The 27733-nt window shown below is 40.2% G+C and overlaps 1 protein-coding gene across 5 annotated transcripts in view; it reads right to left on the bottom strand.

Annotated features, from left to right (window-relative positions):
• rbbp8 (retinoblastoma binding protein 8) overlaps positions 1 to 27733 on the bottom strand; it is a 78505-nt gene that overhangs the window by 10589 nt on the left and 40183 nt on the right. For 3 of the 5 annotated variants that reach the window (XM_048595951.1, XM_048595950.1, XM_048595954.1), the window contains 11 exons: positions 19350 to 19462; positions 19166 to 19241; positions 18904 to 19082; positions 18271 to 18378; positions 16277 to 16377; positions 15469 to 15593; positions 7500 to 7599; positions 6782 to 7375; positions 3162 to 3294; positions 983 to 1062; positions 194 to 302 (listed from right to left, as the gene is read on the bottom strand). In XM_048595951.1, the coding sequence (XP_048451908.1) occupies positions 194 to 302; positions 983 to 1062; positions 3162 to 3294; positions 6782 to 7375; positions 7500 to 7599; positions 15469 to 15593; positions 16277 to 16377; positions 18271 to 18378; positions 18904 to 19082; positions 19166 to 19241; positions 19350 to 19462 (1718 nt within the window). Of the gene's footprint in view, positions 1 to 193; positions 303 to 982; positions 1063 to 3161; positions 3295 to 6781; positions 7376 to 7499; positions 7600 to 15468; positions 15594 to 16276; positions 16378 to 18270; positions 18379 to 18903; positions 19083 to 19165; positions 19242 to 19349; positions 19463 to 20020; positions 20144 to 27733 lie in introns of all 5 variants that reach the window. The other 2 variants (XM_048595952.1, XM_048595953.1) reach the window with 1 other exon arrangement.

The following is a 27733-nucleotide window of genomic DNA, read 5'->3' as shown; positions in this document are numbered from 1 at the left end:
ACGGATGATGTTACCCAGCAGAGTAATGAAACGTCTGCGAAACAACGAACCAGCTCGGCGAGCCAACCAACCACAAATTTTATATTTTCAACATTTCTAATTGGTAAATTGTGTCTTTGTATTATGTTGTGCGATTGAGGTTAGCATAGAATGGCTTACGAGTTTAATATAAAGATTCTTTTTGTTTATTTACCAAGGACAGGCTTGTTGATTCTTGATTCTTTTGGTTGTGGCAAGATACTTTCACTCACGTAAGTGCAATCTATGTCCAAGCTATTCAGCCCTGGTTGCCTGATGGATTTCTAGAGAAAAAAAAAATTGTGAATTCTTTTATCTGCAGCTTTTATTCTCCAATTGAATAAAAGCATTACATATGAATAATATTCTAATAATGGCATTTTTTTTCCATTCCTAATGCATAATTCACTGATCTTAATTTAGTGATTTGTTCACCACAAAATAAAGCATATAGATGGTAATTTATGATATCACTGCAGAATGAGTCCAGTTGGATTGCTCTAACTTTCAGAGTATCATTGACGCTGTGCTTCATTTAAACCGAATTAAAATTGTCTACATTTGCTATTTTAAATCATGCATTTAAACAGTTTTAGGGTATGAAGCCTGGGACCTGCAGGGAGGACCAAATCGGGAACCCAGAAACCATACCCTCTCCCACTTCTCATTCTCCACCACCACTCCCACCCACCCACACCACACAGCATCCAATTCTCTCCTATCTACCCGCTCCCCTGCCTCCAACCCCACCGCATCCTGCTTCTCTCCTCCTGTTTCAATGCACGTGCAGAGTGATAAAGGTTATGGGGAATGAACACAGTGGTAGGAATTAGTTTTGAATTGATGCCAGAGTCATAGAAATCATGAGTTGAATGGCTTCATTTTCTGTTGAGATCTTCCATGATTTCAAATAAGAATGAGGAAGTGATCCTGAAATAATACAAACATTTATATGACTGGATACCTTTGAGTCCACTTCTGAAGTGCCCATTGTGCAGTCTGCTCCTGGATCCATGCTCCACTGAATGTTTTCTGATTTTGTTCCTGAAATTATCAGCATTTTAAAGTCAATGGGTGTGTCATCTCAACTGTTCTATAGACTTCATCTAACCACACAGGTAGGATGGTTTATTTTTGTTTTGCAACAAATTGAAATGATTGTATTGTGGAAAAGATGGAACTGCATTTGCTACTGACAAAGGAATATAAACATAGGGTGCAAACAGGATAAAATCCAAAAGGTCCTGTTTGCTTGAAGCAAGGGAATAAAAGAGGAAAGAGCAGCCTGGAAGAGAATGAAAGAGGTGAGAGGGCAGAGAGGAAGCAGCAGGAACAGGCAGGAAAGAGACACAAAGAAGAGAGGGAATGAAACAACATAAGGGAGAGAAAGATGAAAGAAAGGCCATCTAGTTGCAGCTACTGGCTTGTTTTATAACCAAAAACATTTAATACGCTAAAATGTATTGGAGTCTTTGGAAAAAGTTGAAAGTCCTGTTATCTGGTACTAACAGGTTTATAAAGTGAGGCAAAATGCTCGCTGGTGCCAATATTAATCAGTGATGCTTGAGGCTACAGAAGACTTTCAAGTGTACTTAAATTTTCACTTGAAGGAGAGCCGAATATGATTTATTCGGTGGTTTGTTAACCTTACAGTGAAGTTGCTACAACAGGCTGCAGTATCTATGGGTTAGGAAAGGGCAGTGACTCTGTGTCCTCCTGGAACTGTATAAGTATCTATTGGCAGACAAAACTGGATTAGTGTTAGCTCGTTATCTGTCACAGCTAGATTGCCAGCAGCATACAGAGTTACATGTGAATGATGCATAATTAGAAAAAGTACTAAAGGGCACCTGCTCTGCTTGAATAGTCAATAATACTAGCCAGAAATGAGAAAAGTAAGCTACGAGATAAATTTAGAAATAGCAATATGGAAACCAGCCTATTTATACTCTGTTGCCAGTTTGTCCTAGTAATTGGGTTTGTTTGGCTGATGTGCATGAACAATAACTTGTGTTTATACAGTGAACTTAACACATTAAACATCCATAGATTGGGAGTACGTTAATCTTGGACATGAGAATTCTAATCCAATTGGATTGGATTTACATTTTAGAAACAACACGAGTCGGTCCGTGTTAATGTTCATACACCAGACCAGCCTCTTCCCACCTTATTTTGTCTCATTTCCAAGTCCTAATCCCTTCATTGCTTTCTCCCTTATGAATTTATCTAATTATCCCTTAAATAAATATATGCTATTCACTTCAATTAGCAGAAAGTTCCGTCTGTAATCACTGAGTAAAAAAAATCCTCCTGAATTCCTTATTGAATTAATCAGCGACTATCTTAGATTTATGGCTTCTAGATCCCTATTCTATCACTCCAATGTCCAGTCTTTCAAATTACTTTGACATTTTAAAGAACCCTGTTACTTAATTCTGCATCTATAACCTTTTAATTCTGCTGTCGCTTTCAGGAATCTGTTTTTCACTTTCTTCACTGCCTCCGTACTGTTCTACATGAAGACTAGAATTGTAAACAGTTCACAAGTGACAACTTATCAAAGTTCTATACAAGTTTAACAACTCCCTGCTGGATTAGGACTGTACGCCAAGCCTGGAGCAGATGATGGTAGAGAGAAATTAAAATGATCTATGGCACAGATTCCGAAGCCAAATAATAGCATAGAACAGGGTCAACTGAAATAATTGAACAGTCCTGCCCAGGTGGAAAAGAGTAAAACATAAAACAGAAAGGCATTAAGTAGTGCACAGACCGATTTCTATTTCAATTCAAAACAGGAAGAGCAGAAGAATTGAAGTATCTTTAGGTGCTTAAAATGTTTGAAAAAGAGGACTCAGAATAATCAATCTGAAAAATCAAAAAGAAGCTGGGTAAATTTCCTCTGGTATAGAAGACAAAAAATGTCTGGTCCTTAAACTGATGATTTTCCGTCGATCAAAGCTGTAATGGAGCAGAGTGGGAGAAGAAACTCAAAATAAAGACAACAGTCTCAACATTTCTGAAAACAATCAGCCACTGCACAATATTCTAAACCAGACAAGAATTATGAAACATTACCAAAGGCCAAATTTCAATTCAATTATTTGAATGCTACTGTATTACTTGAATTGCTAACTTACCAGCATGATCAGTGTTTCTACACTTTGCAATTGTTGCAGAAGGGTTTGGGTTTGGTTGAAGTACTGAGGTGGGCTCTGATTCTGAGGATGCTGTTTTTGCAATTTTCCTTGTTGGAACTTCGACTTCAAGGCCCTGAGACAAGAATATGAAATATTTTTTACAAATAGAATAATGCAAAATGGGGTTGATTTCCACATGTTTTCCTTTGGCACTGGAGATCTTTCAATGAGGTCAAGTTGGGGTCTTTAGCAGTTTAGTCCATCTTTTGTGCATGATGCTACCTTTGTCAACAAGCTGAAGCAGATTGTAGAAATAGTAGTTTGAGGCTAATTAAGGCTCTGATTGACAATTAAATTGCAGGCCAGCTGACGTTAAAGAGGCTACATATTATTTTTACCAAGTTCACATTATTATTTTCTGAGGAAGGGTCACCGGACCCAAAGCGTTAACTCTGTTTTTTCCTTCACAGGTGCTGCCAGACCTGCTGGGCTTTTCCAGCAACGTTGTTTTTGTTCCTGATTTACAGCATCCGGTTCTTTCGGTTTTTACCACATATTATTTTGATGGGCAGCCCTTCATGGCCTCTTTCAATGGTGCCCGGTTGAGCAAAAGGAAATAATCAGCAGTGAGGATTTTCAGAAGTCAAAAACATGCTCAACTTTTACTGTTCATTTACTGCTGGAGATAGATTGTATTTGAACTGAACTTTGGAGACACAATAGGAAACTCTCCGAGATCTTAGAAAGGACTTTAAAGCTCTACCAACGTTTTCTCTGAAATTCTCGGAGAGTTTACCTAAGCCTAGCCAGTGCTATGCCAGTTCATTTTGCTGGAGACCATATAAAGTGACAAGGGGAAAGGGAGTACTCAGTCAAGGTGGTGTGTCAATAAGCGTGGAGCTGGAAAAGCACAGCTGGTCAGACTGCATCCGAGGAGCAGGGAAGTCAACTTTTCGGGCTGAAACCCTTTGTCAGAACTAGTGAGGGAGAGGGGGACCCAGAAATAAATGGGAGTGAGGGGGGGGCGGGGGTGTGGGGGCGGCTGGGAGGAGGGTAGGTGCGATGGAAATAGGTGGATGCAGGTAGAGGATTATTGTGGTTGGTCAATGGGAAGGGTGGAGCAGATAGTAGCGGAATTGTTTCAGAATATGGTTGAACAGCTTCACGGTAGAGGAGATAACCAGGGGTTTCAGTGGGAGAGAGACTCATTGACCTCTCTTTGGAGGGAGGAGGAAAATCTCTTCAAGGTGGGCATCCTTAGAACAGACTTCACAGTATGGTTTCCAGCGACTTGGAGATAGTAAGGACTGTAGATGCTAGAAGCTAGAGTCAATAAATGTGGGGCAGGAAAAACACAGCCAGTCAGACAGCATCCAAGGTGAGTTGGAGATAGGTGGATGCAGGTAGGGGGTTTTTGTGGTTGGTCAGTGTGAAGGTTGGAGAGGACAGTAGCAGGATTGCTTCAGAAGGGAGTCTTGCTACGGGTTCACAGTCTACATAAGTAATGAAGGAAAAGGTGAGGACACAAGAGTACCAGCTGTTGCCAGAGGATGAAGCAGAAGTCTACACCCTTGTGGGTATAGACTGCATCTTATCCTCTGAAACTTGACTGCAACATCTTGAGCCCGTGATCTCTCCCCATTGTCCAAATCAACCTGAAATATCATACTGTGTGCCAGTCAGTACATTCAACGCACTGTCAATGAATAGGGTGGTGTAAAAGCTATACACACCACAGCATGAAAATTGCTTCTGAACAGCACTTCAGTGCTATTCTGCTAGTTTCTGTAAATGAACAGTAAAAGTTTAGCACCTCCAAGCATACTTAAATCAAGGTAATTATCAAATTTCCCCGACATTGCGGGCTAAAATCAAATTTTCAAACAACGTACAACCATAATGCCCATTTTCAGATTTTCAACAAAATAAACAAAATTAAAATACTGAAGACATGGATCTATTAATTTCATAACATAATGGTAATCTGGGTAGTAGAAGGAAAGAGACAAAACATTGTCAATGTATAAAAGGTCCAACCTAAAGTGAGCCTCTCAAAATACATTTCCCTGCAAAGCACATACACAATTCTGGTTACAGAGATAGTAGGAACTGCCGATGCTGGAGAATATGAGATAACAAGGTGTAGAGCTGGATGAACACAGCAGGCCAAGCAGCATCAGAGGAGCAGGAAAGCTGACGTTTTGGGTCGAGATCCTTCTTCAGAAAGAATTCTGGTGTGCTGTTTAATCTCGAGATTATTCACCATCTCCCAAGTAAATATTGAAGCAAAGTAATTATTTAACCTTTGTGCCATTTCATTTTTGCAGATTTTGATTTTCTCCTGCTCATTTTTAGTGATCCCTGTTCTCAACCTGGCATTTCTTTTTGTTTATAAAATATTTTGCTTTTTGTTTTGCTTAAAGTTCCTTGATTGTTTCATGATTCCTTCTTGCCTTCCTAACTGCTCTGAATTCTCTCCCGGTCTCTATATATTTGTTCCCATCACAATCTCTGCTGTTTTCCTTATACTTAGTACATATCTCAATCCAAAGTCCCTCAAAATGAGATTTGGTCCCATCTATTACCCAGAACTTCATTGCTATTGCTATTTATGTTCTGAAGAAGGAAACATTAACTCTGATTTCTCTCCACATATGTTGCCAGACCTGCTGAGTTTTTTCAGCAATTACTGCTTTTGTTTCAATTTCCAGCATCCGCAGTTTTTTGTTTTTTTTGTTTGTTGCTATTGCTGATATTTTCCCTCTCAACTTTAGTTCATCCACCATTGCCAGATCTGGCAATGAAGCTTCCCTTAACAGATGTCTTTTTTTACCTAATCAGTTAAAAATAAGTCTTGTACACACTGTAAGAACCTCACTCCCTTATTTCTGTTACCTACCTCATCTGACAATAAACTTCCTCTGATTATTATTCTGTAGAATATATACGTACATGCGCACTCATATGTAATAACATATATAAATTATTGCTAAACATTCCAAATTCATATCAGAATCTTCCCTCTGAGCACTTGAATGAAAACACATTTTTCTCCTCATTTATTTTTGGCCAGGAGCTCCCACTTGTGTGGGATGGGGAATGAGTAAGTAGTATAACTTCCCTACTGCCATATCATGTTCACTGCCACCAACTGCAGTCTGGTGGAAATGCTATGACTTTCCTGCACTTTTCCTGGAACAAGGCTAGCTCTCTGCAAACTCAGGAAGGTTGATATTTCAGAAGCTCAGTAGAGTGGAAGAATCCTATGAGCTTTTATGGTGCCACTTTTTACACAAGTGATAGTAAAAATCTAGATATTGGGACAACTGTAGCTTTCATGACTACTGCTGACATTTTTGTTAGGTAAGGGTGTCGAAAGATATGAAACTATAAGGAGACAAATAGAATTACAGTTCAGATCAGCCATTACCTAACTGAATGACAAAATAAGTTCAAGGTGCCTAATGCTGTTCCCAATGCTGTAGCTCCAACTATAATTTCACAGGTCTTATTACCTTTTTATTTTCCATTCATTTGCAATGGAGAGATACTACATAGGTATTCTCACTTTGAACAAATGTGGGAAAGCAAACTTCCTTATTTATATACTGTAAACATACCTTTCGGTCACTAGGAAGCTGCTCATTCTGAGAAAAGTCACTGGATTGCAGGTGAGAGTATCTGCAAATTGATGAATTACCATCCTCATCATTTTTCTCATTTTTAACTTTAACTTCTTGACATATTTCACTACGTGATCTTCCAATGGTCTCTTGCACACAAACATCATCTTGTGGATCCTTATTAAGTCCATTATAGGCTCTTCTGAAATTTGCAGTCTTTATACTTTGTTTCAGGGATTCCAGTGGGTTAACTTGTATTAGTTTACTACACACTGCATCTTTCCCGTGGCTTCTATCTCCCAACCGGCCACTAGAAACGTGATCAGACAAGTCCAATGGCTTGTCAAGATTATCACTGTTTACAGAAACAGCTTTCTCTGATTTTGAAGGAAGATTTTCTTTATTAAGTGAAGGCTTTTCACAATTAGTGAGCAAATCCCTTTCATCTTCCATTTTTCTTCTTTTCGCCGACCTGTGAGATGTAGGCAGGCATGAAGTGCTCCCAGCTGTATCAGACTTAATTTCAGTGTGATTTTTTGCAATCTTTTGTTCACCCAGCTTAGATTCTTCAATAAATTGGACCATTTTCATCTGGTAAATCAAAAAGGGGAAATAAGAGCAGTGTTTTGAATATTTAGATTTCATATTTAAACATGTCCAAGAAATTCCAACTTTTCAAAGGGAAACGTCTGTCAAGCAAAGATGACTGACTTACTTCTTGATCAGTGAAATCAGCTGACGCTCCAAATACAGGAGATTTACACTGAGAAACCCAGTTTCCACTTTGTTCATTTGCTTCTGCTGCACAAGTAAACCTGAAAGAATATTTTAAATAAGAGATAACACGGTGTAGAGCTGGATGAACACAGCAGGCCAAGCAGCATCAGAGGAGCAGGAAAGCTGACGTTTCGGGTCGAGACTCTTCTTCAGAAAATACTTTAAAACTTTTTTAGTTGCCTTCCCTCAATTGGGCAATAGATAACAATAAATCACAGCATTTGACAGACATGTGAACATTCCAGCTATATTTAACTATGATCTATGTTAGAAATAAACCTGCATATTTCAAAATAATTAATTTATTACATTTAGATTGAGAGAAATTGGGCAAAAGAAGGAGATGCACATACATATTATAAAATGGCTACAGAGATGATGCATGTTTGATTTAGATATTTCATAAGACCACAAGAAATAGGAACAGAAGCAGGCCTTTTAGCCCCTCAAACCTACTCCACCATTCAATATGATTATTGCTGATCCAACAGTCCTCATGTCTGTTTTCCCATTCTTTCGCCGTAACCCTCGATTCCCCTAGTAATCAAGAATGAATCTATCTCAACCTTAAATATGCACAAGGACTCTGACCCTACAGCTCTCTGTGGTAAGGAATTCCAAACCACTCAATCAGAGAAGAAATTCCTCTTCATCTTAGTATTAAATTGGCAACCATACATTCTGAGATAATGCCTTCTCATCTGAGGCTCTCCCACGAGAGGAAACATCCTCTCAGCATTTACCTTGTCAAGCTCCTTGCAAGAACTACATATGTTTCAATGAGATCACCTCTCATTCTTCTAAACTCTTGTGGGTTTAAGACAATCCCTCCGTACCAGTCATCATCCTGGTGGACATTCTCTGAACTGCCTCCAATTAAATAATATCATTTCTTAAATAAAGGGACCAAAACTGCTCACAGCACTCCAGATATGGTCGCACTAGTACCTTATAAAAGACTGCACTACTCCTATACTCGAGCCTTCTTGAAATAAGGACCAGCATTCCATTAGCCTTTGTGGTTACCTGCTGCACCTGTGCGCTAGGATTTCTTTGTTTCATTGCACAAGTACCAGCAAGACCCTTTGGGTTGCAGCTTTCTGCAGCTTTTCTCCATTTAAATAATATTCTGTTCTTTTGTTCTCCCTACCAAAATAAACAACTTCACATTTTCCTATATTATACTCAATTCCCTAACTTTTTTGTCCACTTACGTAACCTACCAATATCTCTCTGTAAACTGTCGTGGCACTCTCACAGCCTGCCTTTCCACCTATTTTCATGTCATATGTACATTTGGCTACAGTACACATACTTTCTTCCTTCAAGTCATTTATATATATTGTAAACATTTGGGGTGCCAGCACTGATCCCTGTGGAATCCTACTGGCCAATCTGAAAAAGAAGCCTTTATCCATAGTCGCTGTTTCCTGCTCAGCAGCCAGTTCCCTATCTATGCCAACATACCACCTCCAACACTGTGGGCTCTTACCTTAAGACAATCTTTTGTGAGGTACCTTATCGAACGCCTTCTTTCCCCTTCATCCACTCTAGTTAATACTTCCTCAAAAAACCTCTAATAAATTAGTCAGACATGATTCCCCCTTTTTTTTATTCATTTGGGGGATGTGGGCATCGCTGGTTGTCCAGCATTTATTGCCCTTGGAAGTGAGCTGCCTTCTTGAACTGCTGCAGTCCACCTACTGTGGATTGATCCACAATGCCATTAGGGAGGGAATTCCAAGATTTTGACTCATCAATAGTGAAGGAATGGTGATATATTTCCAAGTCAGGATGTTGAGTGACTTGGACGGGGGTGTGTGTGTGTGTGTGTGTGTGTTTGGTGGGGGGAAAAACTTAAAGGTGGTGGTGTTCCCATATATCTACTGCCCTTGTCCTTCTAGATGTAAGTGTCGATGGGTTTAGAAGGTGCTGTCTGAGGTTCTTCGGTGAATTTCTGCAGCACATCTTGTAGATAGTTCACACTGTTGCGGCTGAGCGTCAGTGGTGGAGGGAGTGGATGCTTGTGGATGTAGTGCCAATCAAGCTGGCTGCTTTGTCTTGGATGGTGACAAGCTTCTTGAGTGTTGTTGGGGCTGCACTCATCCAGGCAAGTGAGGAGTATTCCATCACACTCTTGACTTGTGCTCTTTAGATGGTGGACAGGCTTTGAGGAGTCAGGCGGTGAGTTACTCGCCAAAATATTTCCAGCTTCTGACCTGCTCTTGTAGCCACTGTGCTTATGTGGTGAGTCCAGTGGAGTGTCTGGTCAATGATAACACCCAGGATGTTGATAGTGGGGGATTCAGTGATGGTAACACCGTTGAATGCCAAGGGACAGTGGTTAGATTGTCTCTTATTTGTGGTGGTCATAGCCTGGCATTTGAGTGGCACAAATGTTACTTGCCACTAGTCAGCCCAAGCCTGGATATTGTCCAGATCTTCTTGCACTTGAACACGGACTGCTGCAGTATCTGAGGAGTCATGAATGGTGCTGAACATTGCGCAATCATTGGCAAATATCCCCACTTCTGACCTTATGATGGAGGGAAGATCATTGATGAGGCAGCTGATGATGGTTGGGCCTAGGACACTACCCTGAGGAACTCCTGCAGCGATGTCCTGGAGCTAAGATGACTGACCTTCAACAACCACAAACATTTTTTATTATTCATTCACGGGATGAGAGGCATAGCTGGCTAGGCAGCATTTATTGCCCATCCCTAATTGCCCAGAATGCAATTAGAGTCAACCACATTGCTGTGGGTCTGGAGTCACATGTAGGCCAGACCAGGTAACGATGGTAGTTTTCGTCCCTGAAAGGGCATTAGTGAACCTGGTGGGCTTTTCCAACAATCAACAATGAATTCATGGTCATCATTCAACTCTTAATTTCAGATATTTATTGAATTCAAGTTCCACCATCTGCCATGGTGGGATTTGAACCCAGGTCCCCAGAACGTTATTCCAGTCTCTGGACTAACAGTCCAGCGATAATACCACAAGGCCATCACCTCCCCTTTAAATAGCTTCCTATGTGTCAGGTATGACTCCAAACACTGGAGAGTTTATCCCTGGATTCCCACTGATCCTAGTTTTGCAAAAGCTCCTTCATGTCACATTTGATCGAATGCAGCCTTGATATCAAGGGCTGTCACTCTCACCTCTGGAATTCAACTCTTTTATCCATGTTTGGACCAAGGCTGTAATGAGATCAGGAGCTGAGTGGCCCTGGCGGAACCCAAACCGGGCGTCACTGAGCAGGTTATTGTTGAGCAGGTGCTGCTTGATAGCACTGTTGATGACACCTTCCATCACTTTACTGATGATTGAGAGGAGACTGATGAGGCAGTAACTGGCCAGGTTGAATTTGTTCTGCTTTTTGTGTACAGCACATGCCTGAGCAATTTTCCACATTGTCAGGTAGATACCAGTGTTGTAACTGATTGGAACAGTTTGGCGGGGGGAGCAGCAAGTTCTGGAGCACAGGTCTTCAGTACTATTGCCGGAATGCTGTCAGGGCCCGTAGCCTTTACAGTATCCAGTGTCTCCAACTGTTTCTTGATATCACGTGGGGTGAATTGAATTGGCTGAATGCTGGTATCTGTAATGCTGGGGACCACTGGAGGAGGCCAAGATGGATCATCCACTCGGCACTTCTGGCTGAAGATTGCTGCGAATGCTTCAGCCTTATCTTTTGCACTGATGTGCTGGGCTCTTCAATCATTGTGGATGGGGATAGTTGTAGAGCATCCTCCTCCAGTGAGTTATTTAATTGTCCACCACCATTCACGACTGGATGTGGCAGGACTGCAGAGCTTAGATCAGATCTGTTGGTTGTGGGACTGCTTAGCTCTGTCTATCATTTGCTACTTATGCTGTTTGGCATGCAAGTAGTCCTGTTTGGTGGCTTTGGTGGGCTGCTCCAAGCATGCCCTCCTGCACTCTCCATTGAACCAGGGTTGATCCCCTGGCTTGATGATAATGGTTGAGTGGGGGATATGCCAGGCCATGAGGTTACAGATTGTGCTGGAGTACAATTCTGCTGCTGTTGATGGCCCAAACCACCTCATGGATGCCCTGTCTTGAGCTGTTAGATCTGTTCTAAATCTGTCCGATTTAGTATGATGATAGCGCCATACAACACGTTGGACGTTATTCTCAATGTGAAGGCAGGACTTTGTCTCCAAGGACTGTGCAGTGGTCACTCTGACCGATACTGTCACGGACAGATACATCTGCAGCTGTCAGATTGGTAAGGATGACATCAAGTATATTTTTTCCCTCTTGTTGTTTCCTTCACCACCTGCTGCAGACTCAGTCTAGCAGCTACGTCCTTTAGGACCTGACCAGCTCGATTTGTAGTACTACTGCCAAGCCACTCTTGGTAGTGGATATTGGACTTCCCCCACCGAGAATACATTTTGTGCCCTCACCATCCTCAGTGCTTCCTCTAAGTGTTGTTCAACATGGAGGAGTATTGATTCATCAGCTGAGATGGACGGTATGGGGTAACCAGCAGGAGGTTTGCTTGCCCATGTTTACTCTGAAGCCACAAGACTTCATGGGTCTGGAATCAATGTTGTGGACTCCCAGACAAACCCCTCTCGACTGCCTAGCAGTGTGCCGCCACCTCTGCCAGGTCTGTCCTGCTGGTGAGACAGGACATATCCAGGGATGGTGATGGTGGTGTCTGGGATATTGCTTGTAAGGTATGATTCTGTCAGTATGACTATGTCAAGCTGTTGCTTGACTAGTCTATGAGACAGCTCTCAGCCATGCTGGCTCTGCCTGCTTAGATTATGATTTTCCAAATGTTCTGCTTTTACTTCCTTCATATTTGACTCCAATACTTTTCCAGAATTCCCTACATTTGGGAATAGATCCCAACGTGCAAAATAGCAAACATGACCCCAATATTCAACCGAGGTGGGAAAGAGAAAACAGGAAACTGTAAGCCAATTAGTCTGACCTTAATACGAGTGAAATTACTAAAATAAAAATGGACTGTGAATAGTAAAGCCCATGTAATGTTCAGTAAGTTCCAGCTTAATGTTAACCCTCTTAAATATGTTTTGCTTTGCTGTTGTTAATAAAGTACTGTCAGTATATCCATTCAATGTTCCAAGTTTGATTTTAATGTTTGTCATAGATCTCATTTTCAAATGATCTTTACCCATTCCTCCCACCCTCAGTCCCGAAAACTCTGTTTCCCAATCCCACTCAACTCCTGTTCCCCATTCCCTATCCGCAGTGCCCACTGTCACCACTGGGAACTTTTAACTGCTCTGCCCTGACTCCCATCCTTTTCACTGGTCCTCTCACTCCTGCTCTGCAATCTCACTGAAGTCCTGGGCTCCATCTATTGGCAGAAGCTAGTCAGTGCAGGTAGTCACAGAACGTCCACTGCTTTGAGTAACCCTTGCTACTAGGTGGAGCCTGAGCACACTAAAACTACATTTGGTGAGTGTGTATTTTTTTTCAATGTTATTCACAGCATTTTATATTGATGTATGTATTTTGAAAATCATTTTATTTGTGAATAATATTTGTAAATTTCTAGGAAGCATTTAATGTGAAGTTTTAATGTATTTTGGCTGATAAAGATGCCAAGTACTTAACTGTACATATTTTTATATTTGTTTTTTATTTTGCAAGTTATTTCAGCTAGGAGTGCACAATATTGCACATATAAAGTACATGTACAGGTGAAGTATTTCAACGTGCGTTTTTTGTTATGTTCAAAGGAATCTAGCTCCATTTTTAATAGTGATAACACAGTGTGGAGCTGGATGAACAGGCCAGACAGCATTAGAGGAGCAGGAAAGTTAATGTTTCGGGTCAGGACCCTTCTTCAGAAATCCCATTTTTAATAGTGTTTTGTTTAGGAAACTGCAATTCACTTAAAATCTTTTTACTAAAAGCCACAATTTTCAGAATTGCAGCCATGACTGCAAATGAGGAACTGCAGTATGGCTGTAGTACTAGAGCATAAGGTTGCAATTTCCAAAGCCACGACAATTTGTGTGAAAACTTGAATACGTGTATGGCATAGCCAGCTTGGACATGTCAAGAAGGATTTGGGCTGCTAAGCAAAAATAAAACTAAAGTATTATATTGACAATGCAGAGAGGACCCTGCTCCTGGATTACCTTTCTTGCCACTAAATTTGAAGGACTTTGTGAAGGCCCTGCTGGTGGCATTTCTCCAGTGCTTTGAGGTTCCTGCTGTGAGTTTTCAAAGCATATAGGAGTGTGGGGAAGAATACTGCCTGGTAAACTATAACCTTTGGCTGGGGTTAGAGATCCTGGTCCTTACAGTCGTTTCCTAAATTGGTAAAGGCTGAATTGTCACATCAGAAGCAATGACAAATGAAGGCTAACAATTGCAGTTTGAACTTGCATGTCAACTTTCTTCAATTCATGTACGGTGCCTAGGGTCCTTTGAAAATCAATATTACCTAACACTCTCCATTTTAAAACAAAATCTGCTTTTTCTTTTTAATTTCCAAAATGCCTCACTTCACATTTCTCCACGACTGCCTTTGTTTCTTGCCCACTCATTCAACTTGTTGGTATTCCTTTGCAGCCTCCTTGTGGCCTACTGGCATCTTGCTTTGTAACATCAGCAAACTTGGATATATTACACAAACAGGATGGCCCTGGTAGACCCATCATTTTAGCCTGTTTAGCCTCGCTTAATTATTTCTTCCTATCTTGATTCTATTTTCTTCCTCTCTCATCCAATCTCTTTGCAGCTATATTCATGATTCTTCTGACACTTCACCTTGGTCCCACAATTTCCAGTTTCCCGGGTCCGGCAGCCACCTCTTCACCATGAAGATCCCTTTACCAGTCTATACCCCCATCAGTATAAAATGAAGGCTCTCTACTTCTTTCTTAACAGGATGCATGAACGGTCCCCATTCACCACCCCACTCCTGTGCCTGGCTGAGCTCATTTTCACTTTGAACAATTTCTACATTAAATTGTCTCACTTTCTCCAAGTCAAAGGTGTGACAATAGTTAACGGTGGGGATCCCATTTATGCCTGCCCCTTTGTGGGGTATGTGGGATCCCTAGTCAAGGCCCTGGTACGTAGACGATATAATTGGTTTTGCTTCCTCCTCTCATCTGAAATTGGAAAAATTTTTTATCAGTTTGTCTTCCATTTGCAATCCCCCCCGCCACCACCTCAACCTGGTCTATCTCGTCCCCTCCCTTGAGTTCTGTGTTTCCATTTCTGAAATGGCTGTCTATCAATATCTATTACAAACCCACCAACTCTGTTACCTTGACTACACTTCGTCACATTCTGCTTCTGGTTAGGACTGTTTCACTCCATTCTTGTAGTTTATCCCTCTCTGTTGCAACTGTCCTCTTTCCTCAACCAAGGAAACCCCAGTCTCCCTTTTACTGTGATAGTGAGGCACTTAACCACTCCTAACCAAGTTCCTGGGTTTCTACCCTCATCCCTTCTGCCCCACCCCCCAGCCCCACCCAAAGCAACGATAGGGTGACCCTTTAGCTCATTTTCACCTTAACTGTCTTTGTCTTCAAAGGATCATCTTTCACCAGTTCTACCACTACTAAACAGGATACCACCACCAAACGCATCTTTCTCTCCCCTCCCTTCCCTTGGCAGCATTCCACAGAATTTATTTCCTCTATGACACCCTGCTGCAATGCTCCATCACTCCTAACACATCCTCACCACCACTTCCCCAAAATCCAGATGAATTGCACCCTCAAGGTCCTGCACATCCATCCTGCTAGTTACAACCTCAAAACTGCTGAATTGTCACATATGATTTCTTTTTCTAATTCCGTATTGAATTTCCTTGATTATGTTACGATTTTCTAACATGCTGTTTTTATATAATCACTGTGTAATTAACATGCACATACCCAGTGGCACTATCCTCCGAAAGTTCTGAATTCACCGCTTTACTGACATCTTTTTTCAAGACATTATGTGGAATTTGTCTGGTCATGGTGACATCTCTTTGCGATTTCAGAAGACTTTGCGAGTCCTTAAGCAGAGAAAGAGCAATATTTCAAATGGTGAAATATTTTTCTTTTTTTGAAGATAACTTCCCAGCAACTAAACAAAAGTCTTTAGATTAAACTGCACTAGCAAAGTTCTGCAAATTTAACCAAGACGATGTGATACAGAATTTAAAGGTAGTGAAATAGTTATTTTTGTCTAGGACCCTGGTCAGGCTACACAGGGAGTTCCATGTTAAGTTCTGGTGCTGGATTTTCCCAGGTAATGGATGCAGGGCCAAGAAGAAAGTGGTTGCAAACTGCAGGGCTCCAAGTCCTGTCTCCATTTCCACCATCTCCCGTATTTTTGAGGGGAGGGAAGAAAGCAGGCCTTAAGACAGGCTTGCTTATATTAAGGACCTAATTTATCTCCTTGGGAACACATTAAGAACACAACCCCAGTAGGTCTTTTTATAAAGATTTCCATGTGCCAACCCAGACTTCAGCAGCTATGTGGTGTCAGATCACTTGGCTGGATGCCAGGGCAGGTCAGAGTTGGGAAGAGGTTCAAAAACAAACATTTTTACTTATTTTTTAAAAGTTTGAAGAGCTTACACTATTGCAGATAAATGTTTCATTACAGGTTAGGGCAGGAGCCAGAAACATGAATTTTGCTAGTTCAGGAGTACCAGATTATTTTAAAAAGCAAATGTTACAATGAAGTACTTACATGTTCCTCAGAAATGCCGAGTCCTAAAGTTTCTGCCACAACAGCAGCTAGATTAAAGCTGTTTTTCTCTATGGATAAATGTTCCTTTAGCTTCTGAGTGGCTGAAGAGGCAAAAAGAAAAAATAAGACACACAATAAAACTGTTTCTTGTTAAAATGGGTACACAACTGAATTAAAATATTTAAATTGAGGCCACAGTGCATACTTCACACAACACAGAAATTACATCCAAAGTTTAATTATATCATATATTTGAAACTTTACACCAAATCAAGCACTTATTACTTTTTTGTGAATTTCTAAATAACAAGATTAAAAATGTTTTGTGTTTACTTTTGACAAATGAAAGTTAGATTTTACTGGAAAACTTTACTTACCAACACATCACATTTATCTGCAGGTATATCAAAGATGCTGTATATTTCACTGTACATTTCTTTCATTTTGTTTAAAGATGTGCCCAATGAAGGTAAGGCTGCATTTACAATCCTTTCCTAGAGGTCTTAAAAGATATAACCAAGTCGGAATGAACCAAGTGTGGGACAGGAACCACATGTAGGCTATTCTGCATGGGTGATTGGTTCCTTTTCCCAAGGGATATCGATTGACTCGATGAGTAGCTTTCATTTCATGAATTCTGACAAAGGGTTACTATACTTGAAACATTAACTCTGCTTTCTTTCCATAGCAGCTGCTAGATTTGTCGAGCACTTCCAACAAGTTCTAGCATTATGATGTGCATTTAGTACGGCACAAAAGGCAGAATGCCATTAGTACCAAAATTTGCAGCATGATTTCTCCAGGTAGAAGTCAAAAGGTAGCTGGCAGAAGTATCTTGAGTGGCATTACGCCAAGATTCTGGAATGAGTTCTGCAATTTTACAGCACACATGGTGGCCATTCAATTATTGTGCCTGCACTGGTTTTCTAAACAAAAACTTTTTTGGATGTAATTTCCCTGTCATTTCCCAGTGTTAAATATACAAACATAGCATGTGAACCTATAACAGGTGTGCAGCTTTGCAAGCTATAAATGTGCACAGGACAGGTTTACCCAAAACTTGAGGTGGATTCAATCCATGGAGTCATAGAAATGTATAGCATGGAAACAGACCCTTCGGTCCAACTCGTGCAATCTTTAAAACCGATCTTTAAGACATGCCTTGGAATGGATTAGCCAAACTTTTGGCCATTGAACGCAAGTCAGTCATGAATAAATTACTGAAAGCAATCTTGAAAATGGGCGGAACATAATACTCCGATGGATACAGAACTTCAAATAATACAAAACAATCCAAATACAAGTAGTAGCCTGGCTGGTGAGTTCAGGAGTAGTAAATATGATTTTCTGTGGTCTAATGGAAGAAATAAAGGAAGGAAGGAAGGAAGGAAGGAAATCAGACAAAATATAAACCAAAAGGCTCCAGACTATGGGGGCATGGGTATTTGGAAGCTGGGTCACTCAAACTAAGGTGAATGTGATACAGTAGTGTAGATCTTGGGATGGGCTAGCCAAATGATAGGAAAGAAGTCCTTTTATAGTAAATTCAATTTTAGGGCAGGTGTCTTACAGGACTTGCCCAACCTCATTTTTTGCAGAACCTTTAGTCAGCAACAAAAAAGGACTATATTTGAATAAAGGTCACAAAGAGAAAATGCAGTCTGGTTCTCAGGAAATTTCAGAATTTTAAAATTGAGATTTAAAGATGGTGTACATTACACTTCAATTATTTCTCAAGGTTGGGGGATGCAGGGTTGAGAATTAAAACATTGCTCTAAATGCAAGGACACATTGAATTTGTGTTTCTCTCAGTTGCAATATAGTTGTAATCAGTTACAATATAAAATAGCAAACTGTACAATGATAGTGGGTCCATGCATTCAACTAACAAGGACCACTATTGCCAAAGCTATCAAGCCAACTTGCAACATAACTGCCACTCATTACAAGTACCAAAACAACTCACATATATACAGACAAATTTTCAGACTTACTTTTTTGTGGGGATTGTTCAAGGTCACAGGAGTCTGCAACTAGGACCTCTTCATCCTGTATAGGTGGAGTTATGCCAGAGAAGCGTGCCAGTAGCATTTTACATGTCTCTATACAATAACAAAACATCAGTTACAACAAATAAACATTACAGGACCCAGTTTATAACATTTTAAAAATTCTCTTGTGGGACGTGAGTGTTCATTGGTTGGCCAACATTTATTACCAATCCCTGATGCCCTTGAAATACTAAAGATTAAAATAGAAATAGGATTGAAAGTATCTGTTTGAATATTGTTGAGATGCTTAATTGGCAACACCAAATTTTAAGAATTTCATGTCACAACATACTGATAGACATTGTTAAACTTCAAATATTACAAATAACATGATCAATTTACAGTACTCAATGCAATTTTTCTCCACTAATGCAAATTACCCACTTTCTGCAATGGTCATATGACTTAATGTGTTATATGGATTCCCAGAATGCAACTGGTAGAAGTATTTTAATGTTTGCAATTGTGTGAATAAATCAACAGCATTTTGAAATGTAGACTTCTGGCAGTAACCAAGGATTATATTGAGTTTTACAATATACAGTAATGTTAATGTATCACAAATCTCATTAATACCATCATCAGACTGTGGCCCTGAAGGTTCAGCATGAGCATGCTCTGTGTAGCGAATATGACAATTTTCCCTTCTCCTTCGCATTCTGCTAGCTATAGAGGTGGAAAGAGATAAAATTGGAGAATCCGGGATTATTCCATCATCATGATCTGCTGCTCCGGTCACTTCCTGCTGTTGCTCCCTGTCATCAGAAATAAAAATTAGCTATGCCACAAAGTTTAAAAATGAAGTGACATAAGATGAGCAAATGGACATATGACTTACTTCAGTTGATGTTCTAGTGATTCAAGCTGATCACTAAGTTTTTTGTTTTCTTCCTGAAGGTTAATCTTGTCATTCACTGTTGATTAAAGACAACGATGGAGATTGGTAGAAAGATAAGAAAAAGCTTTCTTATTTGAAAAAAAATACTGTCAGAAGACAAATCCTCTCCTAAATATCCACTCACTAAGTTCAGTAATAAGCTTTAGATTCTGCTGTCGAATATTTTCAAATTCCAGCTGCTTCTTCTTCATGTGTTCTTCAGTAACTGCACATCTGTCACACAAGCCAGCTCGCAACCTGCAACAGATATGGGTCCTCAGTATCAACGAAGTGGATAATGAGAAGTGATAGCAAATTTGTTGAGAATGAATTCAACAATTATAGTATAGTCAATTGAACACAGCATGTAGTTTCTTTGACCAATTTTAATGCAGACATAAATTCCACAGAGCACTAAGAGTAGCTTGTAAGATTCCAGAGTTAATAGTACTGTCTAAATAACTTGCATTACACTGGCACTTCAAGGTGTTATATGATACGCAAGACAAGAGTTTGTATACTTGATTTCTGATTTAGGTTATTCCTGATGGTAGGCTAATGCTCATGAATGTACAAAGTAGTCAGGCACCATCCTAAATGCTCATCTCAGACTACAGACTGGCTGCAAAAACTATTTCTCAGCTTCTACTTGTAAAGGTTAGAGACAGGGCACTTCCCTATTGAAGCAACCTTTCTTACTTGCATTCAAGTGCAGCGTGCTTTCAAGCTGGAAAGCCTACAAATCGCCCTCCATCTACAGGAGTCCACTTGTCATCTAAAAGTGGGCAGCAAGCTTAAACTCTGACTGTTACTTGCCTGCTCCCCCTCCACGCCACCTCTTCCCAGGAAAATCACAAACAGCAGCTTGCCACGCACTGCGTGTTTATGGCCCAATATCCAGCTTTTACAAGTTTGTAAGGAGAAACTTGCCATTCCTGTCTGTAAAAATCATCATGACAGAGTTATAAACTTAATGTTAGCAAATTACTTGTGATTAATGCAGTTTATTCACTGCTGAACAATCTACAGAAGCGCTCAGGCCGTAATTGTTGACTTCAACACAGAGAAAATAAACAAGTTGTTGCTGGGAGAAAAAAAGACATTTTGTTTAAGTGTTCTGTCTTACACTCATAAGGACAATTTGCTAAGAATTTCAATTTAAGAGAAAAGCCAACATTTATACTGTATAACAAGAGTGCTGATTGATTGGCAATGAACTGATTGGTAAAGGTGTTGCCACGGAGAATGCAGCAGTTAATTATCCCAAAACCAAACCAAATTTGGGCTATCAATAGCATAGTTTAACCTACAGGCATTTAAGAACACTCAAGCTATCTAATGAATGTTTTCAAGAGGATATTAAATCCAAAGTTGCGCCAGTTTCCTTTTCAACTGTATTGAATAGAATAGAATAGAATAGAATACAACAGCCTTTATTGTCACATGCACTCATCTGTACTGTCACCTCTCAGCGCCATCTTAGGTACAGCGTACCTCGGTACAGATACTTTAAGTGTTGTTACGGAGTTAAAAAAATGGTAAGAATGGGAACGGAGTTTAAAATTCGAGAATGATAATAAAAAGTGACTATAAAGTACTTAACTTAAAGTGAGACAGTCTCACAATTGGATGGACATTTGTACAGAGATTGAACAGATTGGTAATTTACACCATGTCCAATGCTACACCTGCTCCGAAGTGCACAAATGTATTTTTTTTTTATTTATAATGAGTCATACAACACAGAAACAGTCCCTTCAGCCCAACTCATCAGTGCCAATTAAACATTCCAATTTGACCTAGTCCCATTTGCCAGCATTAGGCCCATATCTGTCTAAATCCTTTTTTCATATACCCATCCAGATGCATCTTAATTGTTGCAATTGTACGTGCCTCCACCACTACTCAGGCAACTCATCCCATACATGTACCACGCTCTATGTGAAAAACTTAACTCTCACGCCCTTTTCAAATCTTACCCCTCTCACCTTAAACTTGTGCCCTCTAGTTTTGGATTCCCCCATGCTAGGCAAAAGACCTGACTATTCACCCTATCCATGCCTCTCATGATTTTATACATCTCTAAGTCACATGTCAGCCTGTGACGCTCCAAGGAAAAAAGCTTCAGCCTATTCAGCCTCTCCCTGTAACTCAAACCCTCCAGTCCCAACAACATCCTCGTAAGTCTTTTCTGCACCCTCTCAAGCTTAACAACATCCTTCCTATATAAGGACAACCAGAATTGTACACAGTAGTTCTAAAAGTTGCCTCTCCAATGTCCTGTACAGCCACAACATGGTAACCCAACTCCTATACTCAATGTTCTGACCAATGAAGGCAAGCGTTCTTCACCACCATTTTATTAGTTTACGCCCTATTTGGCTTAAATATATGACTGCTCCATAGAGAGTTTCTTTCTAAAACACAACCACACATTAAATGCACCTAAGTGGACGTTGTTTGGCATGGCAATCAATGATGGCATGAAACAAATAATAAATCTCTCTGACCATGTACTGCCTGAAAGGTAGCAGATTCACCTTGCGCATAGATTCAATTTTGGCACATTTTCTTCCCACAGCAAATGGGAACAGGTATTTGTGGTGTTTGACTTCCTCCAAACCTAACTATCCCACTACAAAGCAGTGTCCGCTAAGGACAATGAATTCTTCGAGGTACGCCCGGCTGTCCTAGTTCACATATAATTACAGGATTTCAAATGAATTTCAGAAACAAACACATGAATGACCTGTAGGTAATCACTTTTGCACCTGAAAAATACAGTTTCTCTCAAATTATCCTGATAGGGAGAGGTATTTAAAAGGTTGAGCAACCTTCACCAAAAGGTGAAGTGACCCAATTCACACTGCAACTATACTCTAGCAACATGAGTGGCGTTTGCCACCAATAGGATGCTGCCATCAAGCTAAAAAGAAGCTTTCACTGTTGAACAAATGAGTAATAAACATCTAAGATCATATTGGATAATGGAGCAGGCTTGCCAGACTGAATGGCCTATTCCTATTCCCCCGATTCTGCATTTCAAAGACTGGTGGATCATATCAAATAGTATATCCCTTTGGCTGCTTGCAATAAAGATCAAGCCCAATCAATTCAGGGTTGTCAGGTGAGCTTGCAGTGTGGTACACTTGCATGCACTGGGGTACACTTGCATGCACTGGAAGCTGCAGATATTAAAACACATGAGTCTGTTAATTGCAGACAGAAAAAGACTGTACATGCAACTGTGCCAACTTTAACAAAATAAGATGTTGCCAGGGTTAGAGGCTCTGAGCTATAGAGAGTCATTGAATAGACTGGGGCTATTTTCCCTGGAATGTCAGGGGCTGAGGGGTGACCTTATAGAGGTTTATAAAATCATGAGGGACATGGCTAGGGTAAATAGGCAAGGTCCTTTCCCGGAGGTGGGTGAATCCAAAATTAGAGGGCATAGGATTAAGGTGAGAGGGGAAAGATTTAAATCGGACCTAAGGGCAACTTTTTCACGTAGAGTAGTGCATGTAGGGAATGAGCTGCCGAGGAAGTGGAGGAGGTTGATACAATTACTCCATTTTAAAGGCATCTGGATGGGCACATGAATAGGAAGGGTTGAGAGAGATACAGGCCAAATGCTGGCAAGTGGGATTAGATTTTTATGGGATATCTAGTAAGCATGGACAAAGTTGGACTGAAGGGTCTGTTTCTGTGCTGTACATCTCTAGGACTCTAAGCAATAGCCATTCACTTGTTCATTTCTCAAGACAAGCCTTGGCCAAACAGTGTCAACCTACCCATTTCAGAACTGAAACAAAACCCGGCAGTTAACTCTTAATCATCATTAACATGTACATTTTCAATGGCAATGCATCTATCAGCATTCAATTGCTAACCAATCTGCACTGTCCACTCATAAATGTTAGTTTTCCCTTAAATTAGTATTCTTGCAAATTGTCTTGATGGCGAGAGTCAAAAAGCTTGAACAAAATGTGTCTTTTTTTCAGGAATACTCCAGTTCTGTCATACGCAACAAAAATCTTGAAATTACTTAAAAGCTGCAATTTTTTAAAAAATCACAGATCTTCAATCAATCAGGTGCAAGGACCCAAAAACTTATGCCAACCCTAGCAGACTCCAGCTGGGTGGAAGACTCTAACTAATGTTCTCAGGGTAGTTTTGTTGGGCGAAAACTCTGCCTAAGTTTAAAATACTTTTTTTTGTTATTCAGGGAACAGGGATTTACAAGTGTTGTAGTTCCACTACCCTGATTCTCCTTTTGTACAATGCCGATGCGGGCACATTGGGTATATTATTTCATCAAGAAAAGATGTGGGACTCATGTAAGAGAAGCTGTGTGGTGCCTGTTAAGAAGTTGTGTAGAGTAATTGTGAAATGGAAGGCAGGAAGATAGAATTCGTCTGTTGAAAAGATGATTAGGTAGAAGAGTGTGTGGTTCCTGTAAGAGGCAAAATGCTTTTCTAAGCTTAGTGATTTATACAAAAAATGTGTCTGTACATAGCTGAAGATGTACAGCTAGTTCTGAAATTGAAACATGTATCAATTGGCTGTGTGATTGGAAACTTTAGGCTTGTTTTAAAGTTTTAGCAACTAGCTGGAATCAGCCAATTAATTTAAACCAAAGTACTTAGCAATTGAAAGCCAATTGAATTTAAATCTGATGGCTTTGACTACCTCGGACCGATGCTATTGTAAGAAAATTGATATGTCACCCAAGGTATACAAGGAGAGGGTTTTTGAAAATCAGTGAGAGAGCAAACCAGCATCTGAGAAATAAGCATCTACCTCTCACAAGAAATCAGTAACCTAAGAAAGCACACCTATCCATAACTTCCAGCTAAGAGTCCTCACAGAAGACTGCACAGAGAAAAACATCCCTGACAGCTGGATCAGCACAAGAAAGGCGTTTATGACTTGAGGACAGCAGAAGAAGGGTGTGTAGAATTTGTGAGACTAAGTTTTAATTTATTTTCTGATTGCTTGGGTTTACATAAGTAGGACTTCTGTTTATTGTAACAGCATAGCTGTAGAATTTGGTTCAGATAGGAAATAGTTAGTAGTTAAGGGGGAATTGTTCAGTTTGTTAGCAATTCTGTTAATTTGTCCACTGTTAGGGTTAAATAAATAAATTGTTCCTTGTTACTTATAAAGTGAATATCAGGAATTTTCTTTCATTTAACACCCCTTCTCCGTAACATCCTGATCTCTCAGACAGGCAATCTTATTTTCAGGCAATTTTATGATAGTCCTCTTTACAAGAGGACACCCAGAAGTTACTTGCAATGATTGGGGGAAGGGCCAGGGAGAAAGACGAGCAGCACCCTGTAGCCTTGGATTGTTTACTCAAATTTTCGTTTTAGTAGGACGGATGTGTTGGCCTTGGACAGAGTATAACATAGACTTAGAAGAGTAATAACATAACCCCTGAAGTCCAGGTATGTGGCAAGATCATACAAATTAGGCCTGTTTTCTACAGAGTTTAGAAGGTTAAGGGGTGTTCTGATCAAAGCTTCAAGATAATGACAGGAAAAGAAAGGGCAGATAAAGATAAACTATTTCCATTGGTTGGAGATTCTAGAAGTAGGAGTTATTGTCTAAAAGTTAGGGTCCAGACAGTACAGGACAGTTGTTAGGAAGCATTTCTACATACAAAGGTTTGTAGATGTTTGGAACTCTCTTCCATAACTGGCAGTTAATGCTGGATCACTTGTTAACTTTAAATCCAAGACGGACAAAATTTTGTTAAGCAAAGATATAAAGGGATATGGGCAAAAGGCATGTATGTGGAATTAGGCCACAGATCAGCCATCCTCTCATTGAATGGTGAATCAGGCTTGAAGAGCTGAATGGACTATTCCTTATACTATGCAAGTTGGCTACTACCACAATCAAAGGGAAATCCATTGTTTCAGAAGTACAATTCACTTCAAATTTTCAGCGACATTCAGGCATACTCATGGACTCTGACCCTACTGCTCTTTGTGGCAAGCAGTTTCAAAGACTCTCAATCTGCTGAAAAACAAAATTCCTCCTTTCTTCAGTCTTAAATTGGTGTCCCTTTATTCTGAGACTATGCCCTCTAGTTCTAGCCTCTCCCATGTATGGAAACACTCTGAAAAACATTTTTAAGAATTCTATGTGTTTCAATGAGGTTACCCCTCACTCTTCTAAACTCCAATGAGTAAAATGCCAATCTCTTTAACCTTTACTCGTAAGACAATCCCTTCATATCAGGGATCATCATAGTGAACATTCGCTGAACTGTTTCTAATGAAATAATATCTTTTATTAAATAAGGGAATAAAAACTGTTCATAATACTCCAGATGTTGTCTCACCAGCAGCTTGTACAGCAGTAAGATTTCACTACTCTTATATTCCAACCCCTTTAAAATAAGGGCTAACATTCCATGGTCTTCCTGATTACCTGCTGCACCTGCGTCAGCCTTCTGCTTCTTGCATAGTCCTCATGGACTGTAGCATTCTGCAGTTTAAGATCTGTGCTGTTTTCTTGAAATTTTGTAAACCCTTTCTTTTAGTTTTATGCTGTCCCTCATCTCTTTAATTGTTCATGACTTTTTTTTTCTGTGAAGTGGAGCTTTTGCCTCTTGCGGGTATAAACTGGCCCTGGATTGTGTTAAAATGTTCATTGTTCTTCAGTTGTTTTCGATATTATCACTTTCAAATGCTACATTGAAATCAATCATGTTACGATCACAACCTGATAGACATTCACACACAATTAGATTCCTAATTAGATCCAGCTCATTACTCATTACTATATCCAATATTACTTGCCCCATTGTTGCATCCAGGACATATTGCCGTAGGTGGTTATCCTGGACACACTGCAGAAACTCACTACCTTTCTGGCAGGTGCTTGTCTGCCTCTCCCAAGCCATGGAAAAGTTTAACTTTTCCATTAATACTACACTGTTTTTGCTACACACTTACCTAATTTGTGAATTTACATAATTTGGCACTTCAGATCTTCTACGAGAGGGCCTATATACAACACCTATTATAGTTTTAGAATCTTTCTGTTCCTTACCTCCACCTATACGTTCTCCACTGGATGCTTTCCGCTCATTATATCCTCACCATTAGTGATTTTGTTTCTAATCAGTAATGGTACTCCACCCCATCTGCCATTTTTTCTGTCCATCCTATAAATCTTATGGCCTGGTATATTTAGTTCCCAGTCCCAACTATCCTAAAGCCATGTCTCAGTAATGACCTGGGCCACAAGGGCAGAACTCAGTGGTAATATGTTCATGAGCAGTGAGACTTTAGCACATGAATCTAGACTGGCTCTTCATTTTATCACTAAGAGACAGAAGAAATGCACCTGGCAGATGCAGGTTTCCAGATAAAACATTAAAACCAATTTACTGCCAGTCTTCGCAACTGATTTTCCTATAGGTGCTTCCTCTTGATCGCATAAGGAAAACTGATGTCACTTTCCAATAATGGGAACTATCTGCCTATCTAAAAATGGCACTGCAGAATGTAAAATGAAGTAGCCTGCTCAACAAAATCAAATTAGTTTATTTTCTTGTCTCTGAGAAGGCTCCCTCCCTCACTCTCCCACTCCCCCTTCAGAGTCCCAAACTCCCAGCCTTTCATCATTTTTGGGCCAAAGGAAACTGGCTACATGCCCCCAGTGCAGACAATCTTACCTCTAGCTGCTCTTGCTGCAGGCCTCCCTACCCCTGGCCTTTGTCCCACACTAGCTCCAGGGTCCCAGCCTCTGCATCACTTTGCTGACCCCACATCAGCAACTTAATGTGCTGATGATGACAACACCATGCATGGAACACGACGATGTCATTGGTGCGTGCAAAGACGTTTCATCACTGGCCACATCTGCGTATGAATGATGGCCATATTGCGACATGGATAATCATTCAGAATCTTCGCAGCATTATACGCTTTTTTTCTTTCAGTTCTCCTTGCTGTATTTAGTATAAGTTTTAAGAGTAATCCATGCAATCAACAGTGTTAGTTGGTTCACAAACTTCGCAACGTCAACTACACCTACTAATAAAGTAGCAGATATCGTACAATGGAAATTATGCCTTGATTTCGATCGGAGGAATGGGGTGGCAGATACTGTAGGGATCCTCTGAAGCCTGTACTACTTTATCTCCAAAGCTTCATTTAAATAATCAAGGAAAGCCTCCCTTCCTAAACCAACAGGACGGGCATTAATGTGAAAAGTGCACTGTAGCACTGATGCAGTCATTGGGCAGTGATTTTAAAAGTTTAATTAGGCCCTCGTTTGCCTCTACTATGCATTACCTAACACTGTAGGTCCATCAGGTGGGACCACCATGTCCATTGGCTTGTAAATGCACTTGGTGTGACCCATTCATGCACCATTCTCACTTGGAAAATTTAAGGTCTCATCATTCAAATACGATTTCTCCAGTGAAATTTCTTTTTATTGCATCTCTGTTACGATTTAATTTACTTCACTTAAGACAACTGGAGAAGTTTGGATAGTTATCCTTGG

Source organism: Rhincodon typus, chromosome 4 (genome assembly GCF_021869965.1).
Source record: "Rhincodon typus isolate 14 chromosome 4, sRhiTyp1.1, whole genome shotgun sequence".
Taxonomy (NCBI): domain Eukaryota; kingdom Metazoa; phylum Chordata; class Chondrichthyes; order Orectolobiformes; family Rhincodontidae; genus Rhincodon; species Rhincodon typus.
The sequence above is the reverse complement of the archived record's forward strand: the minus strand, read 5'-3'. Positions and strand labels throughout refer to the sequence as shown.